The 13,517-nt window shown below is 34.7% G+C and overlaps 1 protein-coding gene across 14 annotated transcripts in view; it reads left to right on the top strand.

Annotated features, from left to right (window-relative positions):
* EYS (eyes shut homolog) overlaps positions 1-13,517 on the top strand; it is a 413,676-nt gene that overhangs the window by 316,075 nt on the left and 84,084 nt on the right. For all 14 annotated transcript variants that reach the window (XM_065543880.1, XM_065543879.1, XM_065543882.1 and 11 more), the window contains 2 exons: positions 8,777-8,970; positions 10,808-10,935. In XM_065543880.1, coding sequence (XP_065399952.1) covers positions 8,777-8,970; positions 10,808-10,935 — 322 coding nt within the window. The remainder of the gene's footprint in view (positions 1-8,776; positions 8,971-10,807; positions 10,936-13,517) is intronic.

Raw genomic sequence — 13,517 nt, forward strand, 5'->3', positions numbered from 1 at the left:
GTATTTTATTGAGGATTTTTGCCTCAATGTTCATCAGGAATATTAGTCTAAAATTCTCTTTTTGTGTTGTATCTCTGTCAGGCTTTGGTATCAGGATGATGTTGGCCTCATAAAATGAGTTAGGGAGGATTCCCTCTTTTTCTATTGATTGAAATAGTTTCAGAAGGAACAGTACCCACTCCTCTTTGTACCTTTGCAAGAATTTGGCTGTGAATCCGTCTGGTCCTGGAATTTTTTTCTTTGGTAGGCTATTAATTATTGCCTCAATTTCAGAGCCTGCTATTGGTCTATTCAGGGATTCAACTTCTTCCTGATTTAGTCTTCGGAGAGTGTAAGTGTCCAGGAAATTATCCATTTCTTCTAGGTTTTATAGTTTATTTGCATAGAGGTGTTTATAGTATGACAGTTGGCATTTCTGTGGGGTCAGTGGTGATATCCCCTTTATCATTTTTTATTGTGTCTATTTGATTTTTCTCTCTTTTCTTCTTTATTAGTCTTGCTAGCGGTCTGTCAATTTTATTGATCTTTGCAGAAAACCAGCTCCTGGATTCATTGATTTTTTGAAGGGTTTTTTTGTGTCTCTATCTCCTTCAATTCTGCTCTGATCTTAGTTATTTCTTGCCTTCTGCTAGCTTTGGAATGTGTTTGCTCTTGCTTCTTTAGTTCTTTTAATTGTGATGTAAGGGTGTCAATTTTAGATCTTTCCTGCTTTCTCCTGTGGTCATTTAGTGCTGTAAATTTTCCTCTACACACTTCTTTAAATGTGTCCCAGAGATTCTGGTATGTTGTATCTTTGTTCTCATTGGTTTCAAAGAACATCATTACTTCTGCCTTCATTTCGTTATGTACTCAGTAGTCATTCAGGAGCAGCTTGTTCAGTTTCCATGGAGTTGAGTGGTTTTGATTGAGTTTCTTTTTCCGGAGTTCTACTTTGATTGCACTGTGGTCTGAGAGACAATTTATTATACTTTCTGTTATTTTTCATTTGCTGAGGAGTGCTTTACTTCCAACTATGTGGTCAATTTTGGAATAAGTGTGATGTGGTGCTGAGAAGAATGTATATTCTGTGGATTTGGTGTGGAGAGTTCTATAGATATATATTAGGTCCGCTTTATGAAGAGTTGAGTTCAATTCCTGGATATCCTTGTTAACTTTCTGTCTCATTGATCTGTCTAATGTTGACAGTGGGGTGTTAAAGTCTCCCATTTTTATTGTATGCGAGTCTAAGTCTCTTTGTAAATCTCTAAGGACTTGCTTTATCAATCTGGGTGCTCCTGTTTGGGGTGCATATATATTTAGGATAGTTAACTCTTCCTGATGAATTTATCCCTTTACCATTATATAATGGCCTTCTTTGTCTCTTTTGATCTTTGTTGGTTTAAAGTCTGTTTTATCAGAGACTAGGATTGCAACCCCTGCTCTTTTTTATTTTCTATTTGCTTGGTAGATCTTCCTCCATCCCTTTATTTTGAGCCTATGTGTGTCTCTGCATGTGAGATGGGTCTCCTGAATATAGCAAACTGATAGGTCTTAACTCTTTATCCAATTTGCCAGTCTGTGTCTTTTAATTAGACAATTTAGTCCATTTACATTTAAGGTTAATATTGTTATGTGAACTTGATCCTGTCATTATGATATTAGCTGGATATTTTGCTCGCTAGTTGATGCAGTTTCTTCCTAGCCTTGATGGATTTTGCATTTTGACATGTTTTTGCAATGGCTGGTAACTGTTCGTCCTTTCCATGTTTATTGCTTCCTTCAGTATCTCTTGCAGGGCAGTCCTGGTGGTAAAAAAATCTCTAAGCATTTGCTTGTCTGTAAAGGATTTTATTTCTCCTTCACTTATGAAACTTAGTTTGGCTGGATATGAAATTCTGGGTTGAAAATTCTTTAAGAATGTTGAATATTGGCCCCCACTCTCTTCTGACGTGGAGAGTTTCTGCCGAGAGATCTGCTGTTAGTCTGATGGGCTTCCCTTTGTGGGTAATCCGACCTTTCTCTCTGGCTGCCCTTAGCATTTTTTTTCTTCATTTAAACTTTGGTGCATCTGACAATTATGTGTCTTGGAGTTGCTCTTCTCGAGGAGTATCTTTGTGGTGTTCTCTGTATTTCCTGAATTTGAATGTGACCTGCCTTACTAGATTGGGGAAGTTCTCCTGGATGATATCCTGCAGAGTGTTTTCCAACTTGGTTCCATTTTCCCCATCACTTTCAGGCACACCAATCAGATGTAGATTTGTTTTTTTCACATAGTCCCATATTTCTTGGAGGCTCTGTTCATTTCTTTTTACTCTTTTTTTTTCCACACTTCTCTTCTCACTTCATTTCATTCATTTGATCTTCAATCGCTGATACTCTTTCTCCCAGTTAATTGAGTTGGCTAGAGAAGCTTGTGCACTTCTCATGTAGTTCTCGTGTTTTGGTTTTCATCTCTATCAGTTCTTTTAAAGGTTTCTCTGTAGTTATTCATTCATCCATTCTTTTTTCAAGGTTCTTAGTTTATTTGCACTGTTTACGTAGTTCCTCCTTTAGCTCTGAGAAGTTTGATCGACTGAAGCCTTCTTCTCTCAATTCATCAAAGTCATTCTCTGTCCAGCTTTCATTGCTGGTGATGAGCTGTGTTCCCTTTGAGGGGCAGATGGGCTCTGATTTTTGAATTTCCAATTTTTCTGCACTGCTTTTTCCCCATTTTTGTGGTTTTATCTACCTTTGGTCTTTGATGATGGTCATGTACTAATGGGGTTTTGGTGTGGGTGTCCTTTCTGTTTGTTAGATTTCCTTCTAATAGTCAGGACCCTCAGCTGTAGGTCTGTTGGAGTTTGCTTGAGGTCCACTCCAGACCCTTTTTGCCTGTGTATCAGCAGCAGAGGCTGCAGAAGAAATATTGCTGAGCAGCCAATGTTGCTGTCTGATTCTGGCTCTGGAAGCTTCGTTTTAGGGGTGTACCCTGCTGTGTGAGGTGTGAGGTGTCAATCTCCACCTAGTGGGGAATGTCTCCCAGTCAGGCTACTCAGGGATCAGGGACCCAATTGAGCATGCAGTCTGTCCGTTCTCAGATCTCAACCTCCATGCTGGGAGATCCACTGCTCTCTTCAAAGCTGTCAGACAGGGGCATTTACCTCTGCCAAGGTTTCTGCTGCTTTTTGGTTAGCTATGCCCTATCCCCAAAGGTGGAGTCTACAGAGGCAGGCCGGTCTCCTTGAGCTGTGGTGGGCTCCACCCAGTTTGAGCTTCCTGGAGGCTTTGTTTACCTACTTAAGCCCAGCAATGGTGGGCACCCCTCCCCCAGCCTCACTGCCACCTCACAGTCAGATCTCAGACTGCTGTGCTAGCAATGAGGGAGGCTCTGTGGGCATGGGACCCTCTGGGCCAGGTGTGGGATATAATCTCCTGGTGTGCCGTTTGCTAAGACTCTTGGTAAAGTGCAGTATTAGGGTGGGAGTTACCTGATTTTCCAGGTGTTGTGTGTCTCAATTTCCTTTGGCTAGGAAAAGGAATTCCCTTCTCCCTTGTGCTTCCCAGGTGAGGTGATATCTCACCCTACTTCAGCTCTTGCTGGACGGGCTGCACCCGCAGATCAGCGCCAACTGTCTGACACGCCCCAGTGAGATGGACCTGGTACCTCAGTTGAAAATGCAGAAATCGCCCGTCTTCTGTGTTGCTCACGCTGGGAGCTGCAGGCCTGAGCTGTTCCTATTCGGTCATCTTGGGTGCACCCCTCAGTATAATTTCAAGTATTATTTATGTCTAATTAAGTACCACTAAATATCTAATCAAATATCATCAATATTTGATTATTTAAAAGGAATACATTATGGCAGTGTATCATAACATGGAGAAATACATATTTACTCTTTGTATGATCAAAATAAATACTTAGATATTAATAAATATCCCCAAATTAAAGGTTGAGTTGTTTTCAAATAATAATGTCTATGTTGTAGGGGCTGAACATTTTATACTGCCTTTATGCCTGTCTGTTTTAGAAACCGACACACAATCCAAAATCCAAATGAATTAATATTATATAATCTAAGCAGTATTTTCTGGCTAGTAATTTGTTGTAAATAACTTAATATTTTGTAGATAAGTATTTCTTTATGCTCCTGTTCACATAGTAATAATTGAGTTGGGTATAAGAAATTTTTCCAATAAATATGTTGTTTACTAAAAAGTCTTGCATTATATAGTAATTTGGATGAAAATGATTATAAACTTGAATTACAAATACCTTAAATTTCGAAGTCCACGTATGTCTTTTTTAGCTGGGAGTCAGATATCTCCCTTTTCAGTTTTTTCTAACATGTATCAATTGTCCAAAGCCTTACTCAAGCTAGGAGGAGCAAAAGAATAAATTTTGTCTTCAAAATCTAGGAGTTCACAGAGATGGCAAGGCCTGTCAGCCTACTACTGCAGTTACATTTTAATGCCACTATGGTGTACCTAATGACAGCAGATTGAACAGATTGACAAGTGTATTTTAACTGTGAAGTGAAACACATGCTGATCTAAGTTCTATAAAATTTGCAGTGGGTACTCCAGGCTTGGGCCTTAATAGTACTAGTTTGCTAACTCTATTCACATGATCTTAGTAGAGCAGGAACTAGGGAGAGGCAAGTGACTTGCCTAGGAAATAAAGTTTAAAGAGTTACTTGCTTTCACATCCCTTCAAGTGCCAAACCTCACTGTACAACTGTGATGTTGATAGATAGTGTATCAACACATAGGTATGGCAAGAAAATTAGTCTTAATAAATCTAAAGGAATACAAAAAATATCATATATGTTCCTCAACCCTCACAAAACTAAATAGAAATCAACAACATAATTGTTTCTAGAAATCTTAACGTATCTGGAAATTATTATAAACAATAAATTTCTGAAATAACTTGAGAGTAAAGAAGAAAAAGAAGGCCGAGCGCGGTGGCTCAAGCCTGTAATCCCAGCACTTTGGGAGGCCGAGACGGGTGGATCATCAGGTCAGGAGATAGAGACCATCCTGGCTAACACGGTGAAACCCCATCTCTACTAAAAAATACAAAAAACTAGCTGGGCGAGGTGGCCGGTGCCTGTAGTCCCAGCTACTCGGGAGGCTGAGGCAGGAGAATGGCGTGAACCTGGGAGGCGGAGCTTGCAGTGAGCTGAGATCCGGCCACTGCACTCCAGCCTGGGCGACAGAGCCAGACTCCATCTCAAAAAACAAAGATGAAAAAGAATAATATGGAAGCATATGAAAAGTTATGAAATGTAACTAAAACAGTGCTTAGCTAAAACAGTGCTTATACTGTGCCTAAGCACTTATAACATTGCTTATAGTCCCAAGTTTCTACACCAGAAAAAGAACTCTCAAATCAATATTTTAAGCTTCAGCCTTAAATAAATGGAAAAAAGAACACATTAAATGAAAAGCATACAAACGAAAGAGAACAGTCAGATTTGTACAGAAATCATTAAAACTTCTTAGAGAAAATCAATGAAACAAAAAATTGATTTTTGAGGAAAACAAAATGGACAAATCTTTAGTCGGAATGAACAAGGAAAAAATACAAGGAAAGACACAAGTAAATAAAGCAAGCATTGAAAGTGAGGACTCATTAATGACCACTCAAAATTTAAAAGATTATAAGGAGATAACGTGAACAACATTAGGCCAACAAATGTGACGACTTAGATGAAATAAATAAATTCTTAAATATATGTCAATTACTAAAAATGCCTCAAGGAGAAATGGAAAATTCATATAGGCCTGCCAGATATTTAAGAGATTAGTACCAATTCTCACCAACTGGCACTAATCTCTTAAAAGAAGAGAAAAGGAAAAAGAGAAGAGAAAGGAACACTTCTGAAGTCATGCTATCAGGCCAGTATTACCCTCATACCAAAACCAAAGACAAAGCTGCCACAAGAAAACTAAAGACCAATATCGCTTATGAATAAAGATAGAAAATTTCAGCCAAAATATGAGAAAATTGAATCCAATCACATTTAAAAATATTTTTCTATCCTGATAAAGTACAATTTTTTCCCAGGATTGAAGATAATTTTGATATCTGAAAGTCAATTAATGTAATATACCATATTAATATAATAAAGGACAAAGCCTACATAATCATCACAATAGTTGCAGGAAAAGCATATCACAAAATCTAACACCTGTTCATTATAAAAACTCTCAACAAATTAGAAATAGAAAAACAATCTTTCAGCCTGATGAAAAGCATCTATGACAAATGTCTAGGGAACATCATCCTAAAGGTGTCAGGATGACAGCTTTTCTCTTTCTCCAAAGAATTAGGAAACAAGACAATGATATCTACTTTCACCATTTCTATTTAACACTGGAACATAGGAGGTTCCAGGCTATTTGTTAGACACACACACACACACACACACACACACACACACGGACATATTGGTTGAAAGGAAAGCAGTAAAACTGTCTTTATTCACAAATTACATAATCTAATATGTAGAAAATCCTAAGGAATCCCCCTAGTAACCGGGTTTATAAAGTTTTCAGATTACAAGCTAATATACACAAGTCATTTGCCTTTCTCTATATATTAAAAACAATATTTCAAGGCTGGGTGTGGTGGCTCACACCTGTAATCCCAGCACTTTGAGAGGCCGAGGCGGGCAGCTTACAAGGTCAGGAGTTCGAGACCAGCCTGGCCAACATAGTGAAACCCCATCTCTACTAAAAATACAAAAATTACCCAGGCATGGTGGTGCATGCCTGTGGTCCCAGCTACTTGGGAGGCTGAGGCAGGAGAATCACTTGAACGCAGGAGGCTGAGGTTGTGGTGAGCTGAGATCGTGCCACTGCACTCCAGCCTGGGTAACACAGTGAGACTCTGACTGAAAAAAATAAATAAATAAAAATAAAATTCAAAAATAAAATTAAGAAAGCAATTCTAGTTACAAGACCATCAAAATGCTTAGATATGAATTTAACAAATAAATGCAAGACTTTAACTTAAAGCTATGCAACAATGTTGAGAAAATTGCAAGAATAGTAAAAAAGATGGAGATACGTTGCATATTCATTGATTGGAATTGAATCTTGTCAGGATGGAAATTTTTCCCAATTTTATCTATTGATTTAATAAAATTCCTAATAATATTCCAGCAGGCTTTGTGTAGAAATTGACAAGCTCATAGAAAAATTTATAGGAAGCTACAAAAACAATCCATAGCATAGCTAAAATGATTTTTGGAAAAAAAGAAGGAAAGGTTGAATAACTACCCAATTTCAAAACCTACCATATAGCTATATGCATTATGTATTTTTCTGGTCAGTGGATTATTGCACATAAAAAGGCATATAAATCAGGAAAAAATAATTGATATGCCAGAAATCAACTTTCATATTTATCATAGGTCAGTTTTAACAGTCGCTAAACAAACAAACAAATGAGGAAAGGACAGTCTTAAAAGAAAAAAGTGTCATAACAATTCTATGTGTATATGTGAACCACATAATCTAAATAATTATCCCACATCATATAAAAAATAAATCAAATGGATTAGGAATCTAAACAGAGGAGCTGAAATTATAAAATATATTAAAATTATAAAATATATTAAAATGTCTTCATGACCTTGGGTTAGGCAAAATATTATTTGACACCAATTATATGACACCAAAAGATATGATATAAAAATGACAAAATGGACTTAATTAAATAAAGGAAAAGTTAATAAATTGGGTTTCATTCAATAAAAACTTTTGCTATCCAAATGTCAACAAGTGAGAAAATGGAAAGGCAAGGCAAGGAGAAAATACTTTCAAGTATTTTCATAAAGGACTTTTATTCAATATATACAAAGAACCCACTCAAAGAATGTTCTGAATCATAAGAAAGCTGATAGCTCAATTTAAAAATAGTTAATAGATTTAAATAGACATGTCATTTTTGAAGATACACACATGAGTAATACACATACCAGAAGATGCTCAAAATAATTAGTCATTAGTGAATGCAAATTGAAGCCACTGTGAGATACAATTGTACATTCACTAGAATGACTACAATAAAGAAAACGGACAATATCAAATCTTGGCAAGAATGTGGAGAAACATAAATCTGACACATTGCTGATGAGAATGTTAATATGGCACAGCTAGTTTGGAAAACAGGTTAGCAGTTTCCTAAAATGTTAAACATGAATATTCCATAAAATCCAGCAATTCCACTCCTGGGAATCTTTTCAAGAAATATGAAAATATCTATTCCCTCAAATAATTGTATATGAATTCATGATTCATAGGAACCAAAAATTGAAAACAGATGTCCACTGAAGGATGAATGGATTAACAAAATGTTGTGTATATTGTGAATTATTCTTTAGCAATATAAAGTACCAACTACTCATACATGATACAATATGAAAATTCTTTTTAAAAAATGCTATGCAAAAGAAGTCAATCACAAAAGACCACATACTCCATCATACCTTTCTAATGAAATGCCTGGAAGTGGGTTTGGGTACAAAGATTGACAACAACAGAGCTCTTCTCTGGGTAATGGAATTTTGCTAAAACTGCATTCTGATGATGCTTGAGTAGCTCTATACATTTGCAAAATTTATTGAATTGTAGAATTGCAGTGAATGAATTTTATAATATATAACTTACACTGCAATAAATTTGTTAAAGAAAAATATTTCATGAACTCTAGAGAAATTTTCTAGAATGTTTTGCTACATATCTATGTTCATTTCTTCTTTCCTTCCTTCCTTTTCTTTTATGTCTTTCTTGTGTGTGATTTTTTAAGGTCCATTCTGTGAGGTGTCAACAAAACCTTGTGTTTCTCTGCTCTGTTGGAAAAGAGGAATTTGCCCAAATAGCAGCTCTGCTTACACTTATGAATGCCCAAAAGGACCTTCCAGCCAAAATGGTGAAACTGATGTCAGTGAGTGTTCATTAATACTGTGTGAGAATGGTACCGACGGCATCAAAATATCAAATGTAAGTCTCAATCTAACATACAAGTGAGTGGCTTCAAATTTTTTTTACTACTACCAAGCAATTTGAAAAGAATAAATAATTAGAATTCTCAATAAGGTAGTTTAATTGTTAAACTCAGAAAAGCAAGACTAATCTACTTATTTTAGTTTTTCCTATTTATATAGGAAAAAATTTGCTCTTCCATTGGTATTCTGCCTTTTAAAAGAATATAAATTTGTATACTCTTCATTTTTACTTACTGCATTTTGTTCATCTTTTAGTTATTCAATATTGTTATACTTTAACTTTTCATTTTAACATTTGAATAAATAAGAGTAGGAAATATTTTGTTAGCAGTTCTCACAAATTACTGTCTTTCAATTTAGACTCATATTTATCATTAACTCTTTAAAGAAATTTAAGAGTTTACTTTTCCAACCTCCTGAACGTTTTGTTACTAACACTCTGAAAAGAATTTTTTTTCCCTGGAGAACTGTCTATTTTATAAAAAAAAAATTGCTGAACTTTTGCTGAGAAGAATTAGTTAAATTATATAGAACATAATATACAGATAAAAGCTTATAGAAGAACATTTTTTACTCCACCTGAAATTACTTCTACCATGCGCAAAGATTTGTTACCAATGTACAATATACTAGACCCAAATATTTGGAGATACAGGGGCAAAGAGCAATAATACATGCTTCTTCTAAAAATCAAGGAAACTATTATTGTAGTAGGCAGACTATGCCCCTCATCCTGCACCAAAAGATAAAATAAAAATAAAATGAATAAACATGTCTATGCACTAATCCTGGGAATATGTGCCTGTGCTATGTTACCCAGCAAGAGGAAATTAAGATTGCAGATGGAATAAAGGCTGCTAATCAGCTGATGTTATCCTGGATTATTTGGGTGGATCCAGTGTAATCACAAGGGTCCTTTAAAATAGAGGAGAGAGATGGAAGAATCAGAGTCAAAGGGAGATTCGATGATGTAATGAGGCTGGTTTTAAACATGGAGGAAGGGACCATAAAAAAAAAAAAAAAAAAATGAATGCAGCTTCTAGAATAAGCTGGAAAAGTGAGGGGAACATTTTCCTGCAGAGCCTACAGAAGGGACACCGCAGACATCTTGGTTTTAGCCCTTCTGAAACTTTTCAGACTTATGGCCTCTGGAACTCTAAGAAAATGATTTGTTGTTGTTGTTGTTGCTTTAAGCTACTAAGTATGTAATAATTTGCTATATAAATAAAAAGTTGTTATATAAATAAAAAACTAGTACAATAATCTATGAAGAACTATTAATAGTATCATTTAAAATGTTTTGCTTTTAAACTTGAAAATAATGAACAATTGAACACATTCTTTACTAGTTAAAGGAATCTTAAGACGTGACTTTTAACGGATGTGTGCTTAACTATTAATTCATAGAAGTACTTTAATTCTATTTTCCTTCTTAGCCACAACCCTAAACATGATTTCTCCATGTGGCCTGAACTTCCTGAGAGCATGGTGGCTGGGTTCAAAGAGCAAGAAACCTAAGATAATTAGATAGAATCTATATGGCGTTTAAAGCATCCTTTTATCCATGGTCACAATCCTGCTTACATTCAAGAGGAAGGGAATGTAGACCCTGACTCATAATAGAGGAGTTTTGATTTCACATAGCAGGAAGACTGTGTGAGATGGGAGAAGGTGTTGTGACATTTTGGAAAATAGAATCTGCCACAATGTTGACAGATAATTTCTACTCCAAGTTCATGAAAATAGTTTTAGCCCTTCTCCAGGTAAGAACCCATTCATTACCTTTAAAATATCCAAACTACTTTGTAAAAATGTTTTTTAATCTTTCGTAGGATGTTATGTGCATCTGTTCACCAATATTTACAGATTTGCTTTGTAAGAGCTTTCAAACATCATGTGAGTCATTTCCTTTGAAGAATAATGCTACATTTAAGAAATGTGAAAAAGATTATCATTGCAGGTATAATTAATTTTCTGTTTATTTTTAATATAAAATATATGGATTTTTAAATCATGTGAATAAAAATATAATGATGTTCTGGTTTTAACCCTAACTTTTACTTAATTATATATAATATTCTATTTTAATTTAAAGTAAAATTTTGTTCCATGTTTTGGGTTAATTGTTATGGTATTAATTTAAAATAAATATTTGAGAAATTATCAAGCATAGTTTAGGTGTACGGTTATAAAACAAATACTTTGTTTCATAATGGAGGTTTTAATATAACCAAATAATAATTGAAGGTCTAGAAAGAAAAGAGAGATGTATGTCTCCATAGCATTATTTCTATTATACACATAGTGTTGAAATATTTTAAAATAATAGAATAACTATTTCTTCCTGTATTTCACAGACCTCAGCAGATAGATATTAGTTAGGGTCTTTAGGCAGACTTTTAGGAATTCATTATTTCTTTAAGTAATAATTTTCCACAGATTACTCATTTATAAATGGCAGAAGTGACCTAAATATCTGGGCATATAATTTAGTCAATTTTAAATAGCTTTATAGACATTTTCTCACATCATTAAGAAATACAATTTGTACCCTTCACACTTGCTTGACTTTTATCTGGCTGCTTAAAGTAAATTCTGTTGGGCATTATTGAAAAGCAGTAAGTAGCCTCAAAATTTTAGAATAATTCATAAAAGCAGAAAATTAACATGTGGGGTACAGAATAGCCTTGGAACACACTGAAAAGAAACTTAGAATATGCATCCACTTCACACTGTACAATACTTTAATCTATTTCAAAGGAATCCAAATTTAAAGGTTTTTTTTTTTTTTTTTTTTTTAACCTTTTGAAATGTGACTTTTTCAAAAGAAATGACAATAAACCTCATCATTATATCAAGATACTGAAAACTCTAACCCATTCGGTCAAATTTTTGCATACCTTCAATCGTGTATTAATTCATCAGTAAACCTAAATGCTATCCCTTTAAAAAAATTTACTTTTAATTTACAATTCTATTTCTATGCCTTAATATGCTAGTATATTAGTGAATGTACTTAGAAAAGTGATCAACTTAAAAAACATACAAACAAAAAAAACCAGACACATCTCCTCTACAAACATAAAACTGACTGATTAGAAAGAAAATTGCTAACTCTGGCTCAGGTGAAATAATTGAGATATAATAAATATTAATTAAGTGTGAAGTTGAAAAATAATGACAGGAAATTAATCCTGAAATCTATTTTTCTGTTCTCATATGAGTCAAAGAATATTGGTGAATATAATAATAAATAAAAACGACTTGACTTCAATGCTTTTATGTTAAGGATTTATCTGTGTGTTACTAACTTATGAGGTATGTTTTCTGAGGTCAGTGACTCTAACACTTTGAAATTAGAACTTCTTGAAGAGCTAAAGTACCAATGGTTGTTCCTTGTCTCTAGTGTTTATAATTTAATAGGTCTGGAATGAGGATTGCAAATGTACCTTTCCAACAAAGTCGTAAGTGATGCTGATGCTCCTGATCTAGAGACGCCATACTTTGATAACTGTTAGTCAAGATGAGCTTGGCCTTAAACAGCATCAATGTGGGAAATTGTCTTATACCTTCCACCTAGTTTAACTATTCTTTTCTACTGAAGTTTTGCTCATCTGAATTTGGGAGAAAAAAATATGTGTTAAGGTGAAAAGGAGTCAAATGTGGAAAGGAGAAGAATAGAGTGATTATGATGATATTAGTTTCCTACCTGAATATATGCTATTGATCTAAATTTATATGGGTAGATGAGAGAGAAACTGAAGCAGAATTACCTCCTTGAGAAAGACAGTGAAACATTGGTTATGGAAATTTTTATTTGGTACCTAGTAACTTAAAGCAATACAATTAGAAATAAATTAATTTTCTCCTGTAGTTAAAAATCAGAAAATTCCTTACCACCTAGAAGACTGAAAGCTTTAGATGTCTATGGGAAGTTAGCATAAAAATGTTATTATTATGAGCAGAAAGAGTTGTAAAGTATCAAAAGTGGCAAAGCTGGGAGCAGGTAGCACACAAGTAGAGCCTGATAGGAAAGGAAAAGGAATAATTGATGTCTTGGAGGTATCAGACAGATTGAATACAATTTTGGCGACTCTCTTAAATTACAGAAGAATGATTTGATTGTTTATGTAATACTTTGGATAATAATGTGAAAATAATATGGAGTTTGTGAAATACAACAATTGCAAAAAATGCAACAAATATTTAAAAAAGGATAGTTGACCAGTATTTGGGTGGTGGTTTAGCCATCCAAATACTAGGAATTCCTAGATAATTCCTCTAACTCTTCTCTAGCATTACTGCTCTCCATCTACAAAAGTGAGATAACTTTTTCACCCCCTACTTGCTTGTTTGGCCCTAGAAGGTAAATTTTTTCAAGGTATATTTGGCACTTTTGCAAGTTGATACTTTAACCATTTGGAAGAAAGTCTGCACTTAAGATTAACAATGAAACTCCTACTAGAGGTTTTAAAGGGAAATGAAAGTCACACTCTACAGTGACACTAAGAAACTGTGTTGCAGCATGTAATTGTGCAACTG

Source organism: Macaca fascicularis, chromosome 4, assembly GCF_037993035.2.
Source record: "Macaca fascicularis isolate 582-1 chromosome 4, T2T-MFA8v1.1".
Taxonomy (NCBI): domain Eukaryota; kingdom Metazoa; phylum Chordata; class Mammalia; order Primates; family Cercopithecidae; genus Macaca; species Macaca fascicularis.